General features: G+C 40.1%; 1 protein-coding gene across 1 annotated transcript in view; it reads right to left on the bottom strand.

The window, feature by feature from the left end:
• Window positions 1-6,641: 6,641 nt before the first annotated feature.
• IGFN1 (immunoglobulin like and fibronectin type III domain containing 1) overlaps window positions 6,642-19,256 on the bottom strand; it is a 49,334-nt gene continuing 36,719 nt past the window's right edge. Inside the window, exons 13-19 of the mRNA XM_044432116.1 lie at window positions 18,858-18,986; window positions 16,919-17,221; window positions 15,321-15,409; window positions 14,326-14,521; window positions 13,255-13,554; window positions 11,347-11,673; window positions 6,642-9,319 (exon numbers count right to left, since the gene is read on the bottom strand). Coding sequence (XP_044288051.1) covers window positions 9,306-9,319; window positions 11,347-11,673; window positions 13,255-13,554; window positions 14,326-14,521; window positions 15,321-15,409; window positions 16,919-17,221; window positions 18,858-18,986 — 1,358 coding nt within the window. The 3' untranslated portion in view covers window positions 6,642-9,305. The remainder of the gene's footprint in view (window positions 9,320-11,346; window positions 11,674-13,254; window positions 13,555-14,325; window positions 14,522-15,320; window positions 15,410-16,918; window positions 17,222-18,857; window positions 18,987-19,256) is intronic.

Here is a 19,256-nt window from a genome sequence, read left to right as displayed (position 1 = left end):
CACACACATGCACACATGGAGGGGGAGAGAGAGAGAGAGAGAGAAATGTAAAACTTCACATCTATCTCAGTTTAGGCCTAGCATTCCAGTCTGTCAAGAAATCTTTTCATTCAGATTCTAGTTTCTATGATGACCATCCCTCCTAGTTTGTGTGATCCAAAAAACTGATAAGTATCACCTGTACTATATGCCTGCATGCAGGTCATCCATAAAAAATGAACAGCACAGGACTTTGGGCAAAGCCACATGACTCTCCACTGAAGGCTTTCCTCCATATTGACACCCAACTGATAATGAGCACTTGTTGAATACAGTTGCTCAACTAGCTGTTGCTCCTCCTAACAAGGGTAGTATCCAACTCACCTTTTGCCATCTTGTGAACTAGGATGTCATGAGTACTCTTTTCAAATGCCTTGCTAAGGTCAGATATTCTATCATGCTCCCATGATCTACTAGACTACTGACTATATAAAAACAGTGCAAGAAGCTTGGCCTAGCATGATTTATTCCTAAAGGACTACATACAGTTTATAGTCCTCTTCTGCTACTGATTATGGATTCTAGAAATGTCTGACCAACTTCTAGAGATGCTTGCATCTGGAAGTTGTAGTACTGATATTTTAGATTTATGCTGCATCTTAGTTGCAGGAATGATCCCCCTTTTAGGGAATTGCTTTCCCCTTTTGTTAGAACTCTGTTTCTGTGTTAGTGTGAAAGTGCCAGCATGTCTGGTTGTATCTTGCAAAGTTACATAATCTGACAGAGTGACGAGTATCTGTAGCCAAGTAGAATTCCTGCAGTGAGACTATTTCCTGTTCTCCTGGGAATCCAAAATCTTGTTCATTTGCTGGAACCCAGGTGTTCAGGTCTGTTATTTTCCTAGATGATGTAGATGTATAGGAATCTCCTAACTTCCTTGCCTTCAGCACTTTGTTCTTGAAGCAAAGACAGTTTGTCCTCCGCTGCTACAATTAAGCAATACTGCCCTACCAAGAACATGGCTGTGACTTTAGATATTATTAGCAGTGTATGGAAGTGGCTACCTAGACATTGCCGCCTCTGTGCTTGCCACATGTTATGTTCTGCCCCATGTTCTGAGATCTGCTGTCTATTAATTAGGCCTCATTGTTGGCATTGTTTTCTGTTCCAAGGAGTCAATATCAGCAAAAGCAACTGGCTGCCATACCAAGAAACTTGATACAAGAACATTAGTCAGATGGAGGAGTGGCTGCTATAACTTGCTATGCAATGTTTATTCACCCATCCAATTTGTCATGAATTTAGAGGGCCAGCCCTACCATTAGGCAGAGTGAGACAACACCTTCAGGCAGCAGATACGAAAGGGCAGCAGCGGTCACCTTCTGGCTATCCCTTCACCAGTAAAATTCAACTGCCAGTCCAGTCATCCTGTGAACAATGGAACTGGAATAGTAAAGAATTAATAATAAATTTAATAACTACAACAAGATTAATTATAGCTAAGAATTGGAAAGTAAAATATGATTACCAATTGTCTGACTGGTGAAGAGAATTTGGAATATAGCTATTCCAGCTAACAAATTAACATGGGAGATTAAAGTGAGATAAGGTCATACAAAGAAAAATAAGTTTAAGGATATTTGGGGCGTGTTTGTTGAGCATGTTTTGAAAAAGGGGAAATGAGTCAAGCCTTCAAAAGAAACCTTTAAGTTTTGGAAGTGGGGAATGTCCTGAATGTTTGAATAAGTTTTTCTTTCTCTTTGATTTACACTGTGTATGATTGGTCTTGGTGGAGGAGTGGGCCCTTTATTGTAAGAATTACTTTAATTGTATGTTCAACTTCTTATGTTTTTGTAGCTGTATTTTAGAAATAAAATTAAATATGTGAACCGAGGGGGAGGTACCATACTGCCCTGCACCACAGGGCAGCAAAATATCTTGGAACAACCCTGTGAGTTTGTTAGGGGAAGAAAATTGATGCAGGAAAGTTTTGCCCCTGTGCAGACCAGCTGCATATCAGCTTTGTGGCCTGTGCCTTACTCACCAAATCACAGTTCCATTTTACACTGATTTCACACGTGTTCAACAATGACTGAAATCAGAGCCACCTACAGATAATCTGCCATGGCATCAGCATGGAATCTTTTGTGCCATGCCAAAGGCATCTTTATTTTACTAAGTCTTCCAAACTGGAATAGTTGTTGCTTTTGTTTTCTTGCAAGTTTTAGTATTTTCTCAGTGTTTAATGAAAGGTTATATTTCAGATAATAACTAAAAAATACTTTTTGGTTTCCAATTTATAATTTGTATTGTGTGACTCTTAGTCTACATCCTACCATATCAGAACAGCAGGAAGTATGGTTACGAACATGAGGATTCCTAATATAAAATTGTATAATATGATTAACATAACACAGGCATAGAGAACATGGGCTGTCCAGATGTTACTGAACTTCAATGCTCCCTACATTCCAAAAAGATCTGGCTACAGTATGTTCCCTACCAGTAATTGAAACAGGAAAGAGGAGGAAATGATGTTGAAAAAGGGAAGGAAAAATCACAGAACTAAAGATGGTTGTTTTATGTGAAAAAAAACAATCAGCAAGGAAAATAGCACTGTTTTTACAATGCTTATTGTTTGGTTCTGATACTGGATGTTCCAGCCTAACTTTATTTATTGTAAACCTGCACAGCTCCAAAATGTCAGTTAAATTATTTCCCTTTTTCAGTAAACTGTAAATTAAGAAAAGACACATTCCTTGGTCCAAGCTCATAGAAGACCAGAAGCCATAATTATTGCTACTTGGAGCAAGTTCTGTTTTTTTTTTTTTTTTTTTTTTAAAGAGCTATATATGCTGACATTTAGCTTCTAAAATTTGGAGAAAGGAGAACAATCCTGCTTAAATGTTATGATCACTGCCTCTTCTAAACTAGAACCCTGAAATGACTTGAACTTCAGCCAGCAAATATTTTAATAAATATTCCCTTTTATAGTAGGAAACTACAGTCCTCTCAAGTACTTTACCTACAAAGCTTAGGATGCAACTAGTAGCTAGTGGTAGTATCATACAACTAGTAGAATCTTGCTCTTATGTTACCACCCTATTTATGTTATTGAGGTTCACAGCCTCTTTAAGCAGATACTGCAATTATGTAATCTCCGAGGACATTGCAACATGCCTGGAACATGTTGCTTTTCTTGGAACTCACACCCCTTTACCAGGAATTAAGGAAGAACACCATGTTAGGGATGGTGGTGTCTTTGGACCACTGAACCAACCTGCAAGGAATATCTGCTCTCCTCTCTCCTTACAAAGGCATATGACAGAGCCGGAGGCACAGAAGAGCAGTTCTGATGCAGGCACGCATTTTAAGCTGCTACACAGGAGAAGTACAGCTTAGATCCTTTGGCTGACACTGGACACCTGAAGATGATAGGTACTCAGTATAGGAGGAAGCAAGACAAGGTTTTCATTCTCCATCTGTAGAAGATAATAGTTTTGTTCACATTAAAACTCCAGTGCAAAGTAGTGTGAGATGGACTCTTATTCCCATCATTTTTCAGCTACCACACATTGAGGGTGCAGGCACGAATTGCTCACTTGAAAATCAGGTAAATAACAAAAATATTTCATTAAACAATATAATATCAAGAATAGTCTCAGAAGCATCTAGTAGTATTGTTTTATTGTTTTTAATTGTACATTTGTGAGCCGTCCCAAGATGCCAAGGCATGTGGTGATGACATATAAAAGTTTTAAATAAATAAATAAAGCCCTTTCTGAGTCAACCAATTTCAAATATTACAGCTTCTCTTTCCTCTCCCCTCCCTTTGCCTGATGGTGATCTATTAATTGCCTGCTCTAAGTGCTTTACCAAATACACACCCTTTTGCCTGGTGCAAGTAAGCTTTGGGACTGTACCTTTATTCCATCATCTCTTACTGTTCTGCTGTCTCTGGATATAAAACAACATAGGACTTGATGTAACACTTGGCTCAATTTTACCATGATCTCAGTTAAAATAGAGATATCAGGATCACGGAGACCTTTGGTATAGATAATTCTGAGGTGCAGATTGTAGGTCAATCACAAGGAGAGCAGTCACTGGTTATGTTAGTAGAAAAGGTGCTGAAAGAGCATACTAAAATAATCCAGCAAGCTTAAAGTAGGTGAGGCTTCTTTGCTCAGAAAAGAGATGAGCAAATTGTGACATCCATCAAATAAAACTCAGAGATGTTCACTAAAATGGGTAAGCAGGAGGCATTGCAAATAGGCCCCCTCCCTCATTTACTATGTCCTTTGTTTGCTTGTTTTAGGTTTAGTTTAGTTTAGTTTTTGTTGAAGCTTGCAGTGTGAGAAACTGTCTTCTGCCCCTCTTTTATTTATACACACACATTACAGTTTTTTGTTGCAAAACCTCCCAATTTGTATCAATGGAAGTTTACTTTGAAATACAAATACTATATTTGGAGAGATAATTTTGTCAGGAAGGTGACAAGGAAATAAAGAGTTGTTTTATTTCTTTGCTTTTCTCCACCTTCCCCCCCCCCCATTCTCTTCCTGGCCCCCCAGTATTCTAGGCAACATCTTGGGACAGCCTAAGCAAGTGAAGTCTGCTTGCATGAACAGACAACACATATTCACTGGAGTGACCCTCAGTTTTAAATCCTGCAGAACCAAGGAAGGATATCGATGGATGAGATGTATCTTCCAAACAGGCATTGCCCCTTGGGATTAGACATGAATTCAAGGGCAGGATTTGGACATTAGGGATGTGTGCAGTCTAACATATACACAGATGTGCAGCTGGGGAGATAGGCCATTGGCACCTTTCAACAATCCAGGAGGGTGTAGGTGAAATCTGAACATAGGCAGCCCTCTTCTTGGAAATAGAACCAATGGGGGGATTCTTGTCCATGTGCATGGAAAATGTATGGAATATGATCGCTAGATTGCTAAGAAATAGAGAAGCAACACTCTTTTTAACCCAGACAGGTGCTTTTTTCTCAGAACGTTCTCCACATTAGTCTCCCGAGACAAGGGAGTGACAGACTGAAAGATGTGGGGAGGTGAAGGTGAACAAGGCTGGGTTTGCAATAATACAAGCCAACGCCCAGCTTCTGAGCTGGAATGTTGGCATGAATGCCAAGAGAGCAATAACTTTTTTTCCCAACTGGAATAGTACATTGGTCTTGCTCTGGGGCTGTGCTACTTAAAAGGAACCAGGGAAACTCCCAGATAATGTTTATTTTGTTCCTGGGACAGGCCTGGAGACACAACAGCTCCTAAACCTGGTTGGGTGGCAGCTAATGAGACAGTTGCCCAGAGAATTGTGGCGAGGATTTCCCCACCCAAAACCTATGTCACTACAGAGAAGCATAACATGTCTCTCAATGGGACTGGCTGCCCATTGCCCAGCTGGTGTGTCCTGATTCAAGGTGGAAGGACTCACATGGCTGCCAGTGAGGAGGTTGATGATGATGATGATGATGATGCAACCTCTTCCCCATTTCATGGGATTGGCATTAGGCGTAATTAGCTCTTTGCAATGTGTTTGGCAATGGCCAGATGAAAAGGGAGTGCAGCATACCCATCGTGCAGAGCATTTTTGCTCACAAGATCAAAGATGGGAAGCAGAGTGGAATCAGAAGGGAGGTACACCTGAAGCAGGGTTTGTCTAGTCCAATGGCAGCATTACACAGATGGAAGGAACAATGTATAGACATACATTGCGGGAAAGATTAATGGGCAGGAATGGGGAAACTGATTTGAATAGCATGATGGGAACACCAACCTGCAGCTCCATCCCTCATTCTCTAGACTGTTTGCTTATTTAGAATGCTATTTAGGTCACCTTTAAGAGCAGAACCCTTTCCTAGGATATTCTTGAAAATCCTCTCCTATATCAAATGAGGGCACTAATTATGTTTTGACAAGTGGATAAAGGAAACAAAATAGAAGAGAAAGCAAGTAACATGAGTTATCTGTATGTCAGAGATCTTATTTTACATCCTGCACTAACACTTTTGGACATATTTAAGTTGCAACCATATACTACAGGAACTTGCAATGGCATCTGCCATCGAGAAGAGGTGCAATATGCTGAAATAGTCACATGAGCAGTTTCTGAATAATGCTGTAGGAAGTTAAGCTTTCCTAGAAAAAGGAAGATGTCCCAACATGTTTTGAGCTGTTACCTTCTGACAACCATTATGTTTACCAGTTTGCAGATGGGATGTATAACAAATCAAATATCATGTCCAGCATGATATTTTTCAAGGAACTCTTTGGCTGAAAATGAAAGGAAGTGGGGACAAATGGACAGGATCCAAACACAAATTCCCAGTCCATTTGTTCTTGGAGCTCTTACTCCCATAGTATGCACCCTAGTATTTTGTCCCCAAAAGCACACTGGGAGCTGTTTCTGAAGCATGATGTTAGGATGTTTGTTATCCATCATGGCTGGAAATGAGACTTGGTTATGTGGGAGAATCACCAAGCATGAAAACATGAAAATGAAGACTTTGACACAGCAAAAGTGCATGTAGATTTATCCTTCATGCTGCTGCTTGTTCTGCTACTGTCAGCCTTGATCCTTTCTTACCTGTAGCCAGTTGTTAAACTTGCATAATATTTAAGAGACAAGAAAGACACAGTGTAGACATAAGGGAATATGTTTGCCTGGATTTGAAACATACTCCCCGTACACACACACACACAGTTTATTGAAGCCAGTTTTGGCACTCCCAATGGTGACACCAGTCTTACAAAAACTTTATAGGATCATGTCAAGAAGATTAACTCACATATCCAATTTTTATCTTTAGTACTTTTGCAGATGTTTTTCCATTGTTTATACACCTAAAAGCAGGTGCTCCCTTTCTACTTAAAAAGAGAAGGAATGCTAGCAGCCAACAGTTCATCTGTCTTACTCATTTTTTCCATGCGAAAAGCACATCCCGAACATAGTAGTTACTGCTGCACATAGGAAAAGTCCCTCTAGTGGAGGAATAGGAATATTTGACCTTTCTCCGCCCTGTCACTACTGTTCATGCAGCTCATGCTTCCCCAACTTGGTGCCCTCCACATGCGTGTGACTAGTGCATGGGGGAACTCTAGTTCAACACATCTTGAGAGGCCCAAGTTAGGGGAGGCTGGTGTACCTTCTTATAGTTGCAGGCTGCATAATCTATTTTCACTCTGCTGAATATACATTTTGAGGATACTCCATGCCTTTTTTCTGCCAATGAAAAGATGCAGCAATAAAGTATACATAAACTGATGCAAAGTTGGACAGGTATGCTGGGCACAGAATCCAATGCAACACTGGACAGTCAGTGTGGCATAGTGGTTAGAGTTTTGGACTGGGGACCTGGGAGATCCAGTTGGTAGTGCAACTCATCAATGAAGCTCCACAGGTGACTTTGGGTCAGTTATGGACTACCCCACAGGCTTGTTGTTATGAGGATAAAAAATGGAGTGGAGGAGAACTCTGCAACGCTGCAAGTTCCTCCCAGGAGAAGACATGACAGGCTATAAAAGCAACTTCCCCATCTCCAGTGAGTGAGCACCTCCCAGATATTTTCTAATGGAAAATGAGAAAAAGGATGAACATTCATATTCCCAACTGCACAAAACTGAGTTTCCACTGCACAGGCTTTTTTTACAACTGCACAGAATGCATGCACATTAGACTAAATCTTCTGTGCCATGGCTCTGATTTAAGAGAAGAAATATCTTGTCCCAGGTACAGTCCTTGGCATATCCATTTAAGAATTCCCAGGCAGGTGAGTTGGGAAAAACAGACCACTTGCTTGCATGATGATTGCTGCTGGCCTGAATACATGACTGGCCCAGAGAAGATGAACTGGCACTCAGAATACTCAGCTTCATTTGCTTAAGAACAAATTATGAACATACATAGAACAGATGTTCTTGCTTGCTCAGGTTTAATAATTGGTTTTCATTGTTCTTGGGCCAATACACAGATAAGGAAAATTTTAACATTCAAGCATAAAAAACTTTTCTTGTACTATCAGCAAATGAGCAAGAGCGTGAGGTAACTGTAACTCCTCACTTTCTCAACCCCACCTCCTTGAACTGATAGCATTGCTTAGCAGAAAGTAGCACTAAAATGCATTGTGTTTTTAATATGATAATTAATATAATAATTCTGTGCATTTTCCATCATTCAATAATTTACTGCTGGACTTCTGTGGATTTTTATGTGTCAGCCGAAACCACTAAGATATCACAGCTAGACTGACAGGAATTCAGGAACAGAGACACTCCTCAGTAGTTCTGAGTAAAACAAACATTGGATAGGATAGCCTAAAGAGGGGTCATTAAATGTTTAAGTCTGACACAGCAAGGTTTTTTCTGTATAATCCATCTCATTTGCAGTTGATACAAATGGCATTTTATATAAGCTGCATTTGACGCAAGTCACAGCATGTGATTACATTGCTTTGCTATACATCTACAGATGATTCAGAAGCTAGACAGTCAACTCCTCATAGCTTATGTGAAAAATCCAGAGTGGTTAATTTCTCTTCATGGCTGGGAGCTGTGTGAGCATCATTTCATTAGGACATTTGGAAAACAATCAGGATACAACTACTTGTTCTGGAAATACCTCTGCTTGAACAATAACCTTGACTTGATTCTTCTTGCGGGGATAAATGCTGCCAGTTCAGAAAGATACAACCCTTCAAAATTTCATTTCTAATTTATGGTTAATCTGCCTTTGATATCATAGATATCGCATGGGTGGTATTTTCCCACTTCTATTATTTGCTAACTTTTGAAGAAATTAAATATGCAATCAGGTATTACCAAAGTTATATTTGAAGCTCGTGAGATACCCATTTTTGGTATTTTTTCTAGATTGAAGGATCCCAAATAGTTAGGCTTTACTCCCAGAATATCCATAAAGCCCATGTTCCAATAGGACCATTACAGGAATAACCCGGAACATAGCATATTATTGCTGCAATGCTGCTTGCCTTACTTTATCCCACCCCAACGATCATTCTTCAGTTGCAGTTCCTTCTTTCCATTCAAGCAATGTTGTTTCCATTCAAGTCTATGATAAGAATACTGGAACTCTGGTCTTGGAAGAACTATTGGGCAGAATTACATGGACTCTCTTGTTGTGGAGAATTGCAGAAAAACAATAGCTACTGTTTTGATCACATTCAATGCAGCAGACAGAGCCTTTGGGGGTTGCCATCAAAGCAAATATGCATCTTTCAGTAACAAGTTCAGTTCTACAGGAAATTATCACAGAGAAGACTGTGCAAAGCTGGTACAGTGCAGACCATACTAGAAAGAAGGTTCTTCCACAGGAAGGAGAGAAGAGAGAAAGAGAAATAAAGGTTGAACATTTCAGGTATTATATGCATAAAAGGGAAATGTAGACCGAAGGAGATTACATATATTAATAAAGCTCTACTGTCTCTCTGTGTAGATTAGGGAGTTATCTACAAATTGCAAAACCTGATAGTACCAAAAGTCATTCCAAGTTAAACCCTCAAGGTAAGCCATTCTACATGGATACTGCAGGAGTTACTGAATTGCTGAATACATGTGGACATTTAAAAATCCACTGTAGCTATAAGCAAGCAAAAGAAGAATCTACATAATTTGGGAAGTGAGAAGAGCATAGAAGGCACAGAATGAAATCAACAAAAAAGTGTGGATGAACTATGGTTGTCTAGATGTTTTTGAACTCCAACTTTCATCAACCCTTGTCAGTACAGTCAAGGATAATGGAAGTAGTACTACAATAACGTCTGAAGGGAGACAGGTCCTACACACCTGTAAAAGTGTTTTGGCTTGAGACACTAATTCTTAGGGATCAGTGGCTTTGTTAGTCTTTGTCTTTCCAATGAATTCAAACTCCTTCCATTATTTGCTTACAATGCTGTGAATTATTATTTTAATTGCATGAAAATCTGTATTTCATAAGGTACACATGAATGTACACATTTTTAAAAGCACACATTAAAGTGTGCATTGATTAAAGTGTATTTAAGCTCATTTTGAAATGTTCACTTGTTGAACTTTGCAGAATGCTCTGGAATGTGGCAATTTCTAACAGCCAGTTCCACTCAAGCACATGTTTAAAGGTAAAGGTAAAGGTTTCCCTTTGACATTAAATTCCAGTCATGTCTGACTCTAGGGGGTGGTGCTCATCTCCTTTTCCTAGCCGAGGGAGCCAGCATTTGTCCACAGACACTTCCTGTGGTCATGTGGCCAGCCTGACTAAACACCGAGGTGCATGGAACGCTGATCCATTCCCACCAAAGTGGTACCTTTTTATCTACTTGCATGTGTATGCTTTTGAACTGCAAGGTTGGCAGGAGAGTGCGGGAGCTCACCCTATCTGTGGAATCGAACTGTCGACCTTTTGATCAACCAGCCCAGCGGCTCAGTGGCTTAACCCACTGTGCCACGGCATCCAACCAAACCACATGTTTGCAAGATGAAAATTGTGTAAATCCATAAAACTTCTAGATGGAGCAAACTTATTTCACATCCTTTCTAATCCCTCTCTCCAAAGCAAATGCTAATTGCAAAAAAGAGATTTTCCTCAGGACTGCAGCAGAGAATGAAAGAGCAACAATCCCTTTCCCACATGCTCTGACCCTAATATTGATCAGCCCCTTCCTCCATTGTTGATTCCACTTCCATTTTTGAAAATCCACATTTTAGTTGCAATGACACATATACCATCAGGTTGTAGGTCAACTCTGCATCATTATTGCAATTAGTTCACATCCAGAGTGCAAGATTACATTGGAAACTTTGGTATGAACTTTAGCATTGTATGGAGATAATTTTTGGAGTGAATTCTAAGCACCTCTAATTTCTGTTGATTCCATTGGAAGAGAATGACTAACTTTCATTTAAGATTTCTACTATCAGGAGAAAAATCTGGCAATTTCTTCCCCATTATCCCATTCATTTTTAGTCTCAGAAGAAGCTCGTGTTTCTTTTCAATGGTAGCACCACTGCCAGATTTTCTGTTAATATTTTGATAAGCAAAAGTCACAGACTCTTGTCAAATGTTCTTTTGCCTAATACCACGTTTCATTATGGGCAAACTGACCTAGCGGAGAAAAATAATCAACAGAAGAAAATAATTGCTGGACCTGCAAAGATTTTTCATGTAGGTTGGCCCAGGATTTCCTTTGCCGTGGTTATTTTAAGCATCCTGCACTTAACTATAAAAGTGTTGCCATACTTCAATTCAATTTACAACTGAACTCAGGTAAGGACTCTAGTTTGGAGCAGCTAAAGGACACCAAATATTAATTTGCTTCATTCAAGAGCCAGAATTTAGCCATTCTTTAATCTTTACCTTTTATGGTGAGTTCAGCTTTGCTGCTTGCTTGTCCTAGTTCATTGATGGCCACCACCTTGTACTGGCCTCCATCTGATGGTGTCACTCCTGGGATCACAAGTGAGCATACTCCAAAGTCATTTTTGCTGAAGAAGCTATGATCCTGAGAGATGTTCTTGCCATCCTTGTACCAAGTTACCTGGGGTGCTGGATGGCCAGTCACAGCACAGCTCATGTGGCAATCAAATCCTAAAGTCACTACATGTGGTTTGAGTGGTACAAGGAATCTTGGAGGCTGAGTCTGATTGATCCCCTTATATCTTGGAAGCCTGAGCTCAAATTTAGCTGTAGGACATACACAAATGAAACCCAGACAGAAAGGAAGAAATTAAGAATTAAGTGATTGAGTTCACATGCTATACTTAACATTTATGTGGGAAATGCAAAGGACAATACTGCCTTAATAGGGTGCATTTCTTACAGTTTCTTTCTCTTTTCTTAATCTATTAAAGAGAGATTCCATCAAGAGATAGCTTTGAGGATCAGGCCAGTCAGTCCTTTTCTACTTTGTGCCCCCTTCACATATGTTCACTATAAATTTATTCCAACATGTTTTTGCATTAGTCCAGGATATTTAAAACATGGAGTGCTGGATTTTAATAGTATTTTGAGCACTTTTTTCATTTAAAACATACTTTTCCAAAAGCATTTTAGCTCCTAGTACACATTCATAAATGCATTTTATCTTAATATGAGCATTTCGTAAACTGTTGCTAGTTTTAAAGCTGAGAACTATGTCTCATTCTTTGGAGGAAGAATAAAATCTGATAGATGGCAATGTTCCATCAGCACATTAGCCTGAGAAGTTTAGATCAGATCAGCTCCTACTGGAATTCTCTAAGATCAGCATTTCTTGTGAGCTAATGCATTTGTGTAGACATGCCCTTTTTAATTGGCACAGATTGGGTATGTTCCCTATCCAACTGATGAGACAGTTTTTCTGGTACTGTGGGTCATCCAATGAAACTTAGTAGCAGTGGATTCAGAACAGGCCAAAGAAAGCACTTCTTCACTCAACAGATAATTCATTTAAGGAATCCATTCCAAGCCCCTTTCATAGTTTTAAAAGGACTTTGGACAAATTCATGCTCGATGGCAGGAAATTTTAATGGATATTGGGAACCCCTAGAGGCAGGGTCAGAGTCCCACTAAATATCAGTTACTGGGTGGAAACTACGAGGAGGGTTCTGGTTGTTTCCATCATTTTCTGTCTGTGGATGTCCCAAAAGCATATGGTGGCTGCTGTGGAATTCAGGATGCTAGGCTGAGTGGCACTTCGGTCCAGCTCTTCTTACATACTTAGCTTTGCTAATTCTCACTGTAAATCCATGTTTTTGGATTCTGTACAATAACTTTCCCCAGCCAGATGTCCTCTAGATGTTTTGAACCTCAATTCCCACCAGCCTGAGCCAGTATGATTAATGGTTAGGAACACTGGGATTTGTAGCCCAAACCATCTGGAGGGAAGCAGGTTGGGAATGGCCAGTGTATATGTAATCCTCAAAGGATTATATATTTTAAATTGATTTCTTCCTTCTATATTAACTGACAAAGTACTAGTGGCAAAACTATCAATTTCATTTTGTAGATTGCCCTATCCAATTACAAACAACTTCCATTGTTCCAACCAATGTGTTTTTATTCTGTTAGTATATTTTATGTATTGTAAGCTGCCTAGGAAGGCCTCGACCATTATAGGCGGCCTATAAATACATGTAAATAAATAAAACAAATAAAACAAACAAACAACAAAACTCCCTGGAGATCCTCAAGGAAATCTCAGGGCAAATTGCATGTAATTTCCATTACACAACCGTGAATAAGCAGTCAACAGCCAGATACAGGTATATCTTTTTTTCTATTTACCTTTTTCCTTTCGAATGCTCCACGGCTGCACAGTTTCAGAAGGCTCACTGATTCCCATACAGTTCTTTGCCAGCACTCTGAAGAAATATTCCCGACCAGGCATAAAATTTGCAACAGTGCACTTGTTGGTGTAGATCAGGTCAGCCACCAGTTGCCATGATCCTTTGGTGGAGTCACGCATCATGACCATATAGTTTAGGGTACCCTCTTTCTTTTCTGTTGGGGAGGGTTCCCATATCAGCGTCACTGTTTCAGGGACCTTCTCAACAAGCTGAATAGGACCAGGAGATTCTGGGGCATCTGCGCAGAGAAAACAAACAGAATCAGAAGACACAACCAGAATATAGTATTAGCCAAAATGGTAACGCATTAGGCAAAATGTTATCAAAATGTATTTGGAGTTACTAGATTAATAAATTCTTGGATTAATCAAATTTTCTTTCTGGTTGAGAAGTGTTTTCCAAACTTGACTTGGTTAGCCTTTGCTGTTTCAGATAGCCTCAGCCTTACAGTGGGTCCACTAAACCTTTATTTTAATCCGTTAAATACTCATATTGTTAATTGTTCAACAAGTGAGGCAGCTAACTCAAAATCAGATGTTGTTTTTTATCTGTAATCCACCTTGAGCTGTAGAGAAGTTTCATTTTAAAGCAATACCAGGTGGGCAACATTTATCGCTTGCCTATGGAAAGGAGCCATTTTCACCCCCTTTGTCTCTCAGACAGAGATGTCTGTTCACAGTTGGTGCAGCTGTTTTTGTAAACTGTAAACTAGGGGAGCTGACAGACTGAGAGCTGGTGACTTCTCCCGTTTGCTGACAGGTTCCCAGAAGGGCTTGCTGTCACATGTGCACCACAATCCTTTTGACATTGCTAAATATGCTGGCTTCTGACTTCAAAATGCCCCATCAGCCATTTCTTTTCCTGGACAATAGGCAAGATACTTGACTGACACCTACTTAGCCAAAGGACTGCAATCTAAGACTATCCATGGTACCAAACTAATGCTGATGAGGGGTTGTGATCAACAAATTGTATGAGCACAGTTGCATGTGCTCTGTGAGGTCTTTACCTAGAACTTGCACTAGGAAGCTGAACGTCACTTTACTGCCATGTTCAGTTCGCAGAATGATGGTATAGTGTCCACTGTCGGAAAAGTCAGCCTTTGGTATGATGAGCTGGCTGATGCCTTTTCTGGTGGCAACTGTAGCCTTTGCAGGCAGTGCAAGCCCATCCTTCAGCCAAACCACATCAGGGGTTGGGGAAGCCTACAAAATAGGAAAGATACATTAAATATAGGCTCTTCTTAGTAATACCATACCATTTACATAGGCCAGGGTAGGGATGGGGAGGAAATATCTTTGCATTTAAAGTTTGTCTTTTGCATTTAAAGTAATATTATCAAATTTCATCCTTTCAGATCAATAAGTGAAGTGAAACACATTTATCAAAATTGGCACTTCTCTGAATTTTGCAATAGAATTCTCTGACCCCACCAAAAAAATGCACACAATATATGCATATTAGGGAAAAAGCACATACAATCGTGTGTGTGTCTTTGAAAATAATGTTATGCATGCATTATACTAAGAAAATAACTTGCAAACTGTTCATATTGGGCAAGATTTCATACAAAAAGCCATATGTTCACAGAAATGTGCACAAAAATGTACACATTTTCATGCAACCAGAGTTCTAAAGTTTGCAGGTGCAGCTTCATTGGCATGGGGCAGGAGGGAGATGATCTGGTGGTGAGTAGGGACTGTACTGGAATATGATGAATTTTGGATGTGCCTCAGACCTTCCTCCTCATGAGCAGGGGTAAAACACAACTTTGCAACTAGCAACAGCAACAACAACAATTATAGCTGAAGTGTGAAATCACTTGGCACGGGGAAGATAATTTCAGCATCCCCTTGATGAACCTAAAGTGACTTAAAAATGACCTTTTCAGAAGTGTTTAAGATCTGTGCAGTATGATCAGGTTTACAGGTTGTGCTATTGACTTTTTAATGAAAAAAGGATGGAGTTCTTGAATGAGACACTTCTCACAGGGGCTATACTTACCTCAAAGGGAATGCGCACACGGATTGTATTCCCTGATTTCACAATCATAAAGCTTTTGACAGTGTCCTTGACTAAGAGCTTGGGTTGAACTGGAAAGGAAGGGACATGTTAACAATTTACCTCATATTAGCACATTCTCAGATTTTCCTGATAAATTGGAAACAGTTTTAAAACCATCATCCTCAGTAAATACACAGCGAATACTTTAAGGACACATGGTACCCAGCATAAGAACTGGTCACAGCAGGTGAATCAAGTTCTGTACATAATCTATCAATGAACAGCTGCTGTTCTAAGAATACTATGTGCTGTAATCCAAGACATCTGGTGGGCACCAGGTTAAGGAAGACTGATTTGAGCATTGAAACTACTTTTAAGATATGAGTGATTATTTGGTGTGGGGACAGCTATGTAGATGACACTTTCATATTTGCTGCACATTAGAAGAAAAAGCATGTGTCATCCCTCCACAGTCTAATGCAGCCATCTCCTGCTTTCTCTTCAGCCTCAGTTATAAAGTTTGATCAAATGGTCCCAAATACAGTCTCCTCATTGCTCATTCAGGGTGATGCTGATCCATCCCTCCACAGTCTCAGTGATATTGGGCTGATGCAGTAACATCTCCTTCTGCTTGACTTCCTTATATTTTCATCCTCCTCCTGGCTTCAAGACTTCAATATTGGTTCCTCACAGCACCTCCCTCTCTCCTTCTCTCCCACCATTGCTTTCTATTTGTGTCTTCTTCATACAGTCTTTATAACTTCATACAAGTTTTGGATGTAGTCAAACTCAAACTCTCTGAGATTGTACAGGAACAAATCAAAGCTATCTAAAATGTACCTAATGGTGTACAATTTTCCAGTGAATGCCCATTATGCACAGCTTACTTCCCTATATTCCTGAATGGTCACAAGATGTACCAATACGTGTCTTACATCATGGATAAATGCTGTAGGTGATTACTCCTTTACACTGTAATAATAACTACTATATAGTAAACTTTTAAGCAGCTATTTTGGAGACCCACTGGTTTAGTGGGAAAAACCCTCAGTTTTTCCCACTAAATTATTTCCTCTTTTTAAATCTCTCCATGCCTCTCACCCCAGTGCTGTCTCCTCTCCTCTCTTTTCCGCACTTCTATCTCCCATCACTCTGTTTAAGCTCATCCCCTTTTCCGTGTCCTTCTGTCTTGCTGTTCTCTGTGCTTAGAACAGCCTTCATGTCTCCATTAATCAGGCTGTGTTGCTCTTCTCCTGTATGTCCACTCCTTTAATGAACTGTTCCCACAACTACCTCAGTCTTGAGTTACCTGCCCTCCCATTGGAATTTACTACTCTCTCTCTGTCCCCCTCATCCTCTTAGCTGTAATCAGATTCCTTATCTCTGTCCAGCACCAGCCCACCCATATGCAACCACACCTGGTTTCTATTGTGTGCAGCATAGTTATACATGCATAGTATATCCTGTTGCCGCTCCTGCTACTGCAGCACAAACAGCAGCAGTAATAGTATGGAATTTCACCTAAATATGGTATTTCTGATGGAACTACTTTGCTGGACGTTCAAATCACAAATCAGAAACTGAACATTGTAACTCACCAATAGGAGGTATGGTTTGGACGCAAGTGTCAAGTTCAACAGGGTCACCAAGCCCCCCATCATTGATGGCTCTCACACGTAGGAAATACATCTCCCTGGCTTTTAGCCCCCTAACTGTATATGTAGTTGCTGGTATTGGGAGGGCATTGCATTGAGTCCACTTCAGAACATCAGAATGCCGTATCTCTACAATATAACCCTTGGCACAGCTTTCATCCTCTGCCTCCGGTTTCATCCATGACAAGGAGATGCTGCAGTAGTCAGTGCTCACCACTTTAAGATCCCTCACTGGACCTGGAGGATCTGAAAAGAGGAAGAGTCATTGATATTTCTCAATTCCAAGCAGCTTTTAAAATATAAAAATACTTCCTCCCATTGATTACGAGGGGCGTTCAATGTATTCTCCGTATCAAGTTGATTTGCTATTGATGTGGGTAATTTAATTATTTCATTAGCTTATGACACTATCTGAGGGTATTCATGCAAAATTTCAAATAAGTGTGATCATTAGTTCCCTAGTAATCCTCAGTGAAAGGCGGCCATAATGATTGATGCGATAATGTTGAAGAAAATAGAGCACCGCACTGTGATTAAGTTCCTTACAAAACAAGGAAAAAGTCAAAAAATCATTCACGAAGAGACGGTGCCTGTTTACCAGAACTCTGCACCTTCATTATCTACTTTTCAAAAGTGCTCAAGTGAATTTAAAAGGGGCAGAGAAAGCATTGAAGACGACCCTCGCTTGGGCAGGCTGGTTACTGCCACTACAAAAGAAAATGTGAAAAAAATTGAGAAACTTGTATTGGAAGATGCCCGAATAATAATAAAAATGTTAGCAGAGATGACAAACCTATCTGTTGGTACCATATTTACTATTTTTCATGACCATCTTAACCTTTCAAAGGTCTGTGCAAGACGGGTGCCACGAATGCTCATGGCACCTCAGAAACAAGTGCGAGTCGAGGGCTGTAGGGAGTTTTGCGAGCTCTGTGGTGAAGATCCATCAAGTATTTCGACTGGATTGTTACTGGAGATGAAAGTTGGGTTCATCACTATGACCCTGAAATAAGCAGGAGTCCATGCAGTGGCATAAAAAAGGTGCTAACCCTCCGAAGAAATTCAAAGTCACTCCATCGGCTGGAAAAATCATGGCCACAGTGTTTTGGGACTCAAAGGGAATTTTATTGAGTACACAAAAAAAGGTGAAACTGTAAACACAGCATCTTATGCAACCACTCTGCGTAATTTAAGAGAAGCAATTAATGAAAAAAGGCGGGGAAAACTGACCACAGGTGTGTTGCTTCTTCACAACAACACGCCATTCACATGGCGCGTGTTTTGAAGGCCGCTGTGCGAGACTGTGGTTTCGAAGAAATGAACCACCCACCCTATAGCCCGGACCTGGCCCCCTGTGACTACTACCTATTTCCACATTTAAAAAAAGATCTTCGTGGAAAGCGATTTTCCAACGATGAAGAGCTCAAGGTAGCAATTAACACACATTTTTAGACAAGGAGAAAGGGTATTTTTTACAGGGAACTGAAAAGTTAATTTCTAGATGTAATAAGTGTATTGAAGTTAATGGGGGATTACATTGAAAAATAAAAATTATTTCAATTTATTATTCCTTTTTCTTCATGCTGATACCAAGAATACATTGAACACCCCTCATATCTAGCTTTGGTTTTTTTTATGTGTCTTGAAACAAAACTAATGGAATATTCCTGCATATCTTTTCTTCCCTGTATAAGCACTGTGTCCTGTTGGCACATTACAATTAGATGGAGCAGGATCAGATACTTGCAGAAGGGAATTGATGGGATGGAAAAGAATTGGCAAGGCGTAAGTGCCCTATTGGATTCTGACCCATGTGGCTAGATTCTGACTATGTAAATATTCTGTGACCTGCCCAGTAGAATAAATGGAGTAAATTACTTACTCATGGGATCTCGTGCAAAAGCAGCTTCTGAAGGTGCACTGGGCTCACCCACCCCAGCAGCATTGATGGCAGCCACACGGAATTCATACTGCAGTCCTTCCTTTAGATCAGTCACCACATACTTTCTGTCTATAGAATAAAATAAATCAAGGAGAATTATGTTCTGAACTAGCTGGGATTTTCTTTGGGGTGTGGAGGTGCAACCTATAGTCTTAAAAAGATGTTCTGATTTGAATTCTGTGGTCAGCTGGTGCAGACTGAAAATGGAAAACTAAAACAATGCCACCTTTGCCAAAAACCCTAATAAAAATACTCTGCTCTTTGCATTTGATTTTTATAGGTTCTTCAGGCCAAATTCACATCATGTAGGGCAGGCATGTCCAAAGTCCGGCCCGGGGG

The sequence above is a fragment of the Varanus komodoensis genome, unplaced genomic scaffold, assembly GCF_004798865.1.
Source record: "Varanus komodoensis strain SLA01 unplaced genomic scaffold, ASM479886v1 scaffold1, whole genome shotgun sequence".
Taxonomy (NCBI): domain Eukaryota; kingdom Metazoa; phylum Chordata; class Lepidosauria; order Squamata; family Varanidae; genus Varanus; species Varanus komodoensis.
Note: the sequence above shows the minus strand (reverse complement) of the source record. Positions and strands in the feature narration are given on the sequence as shown.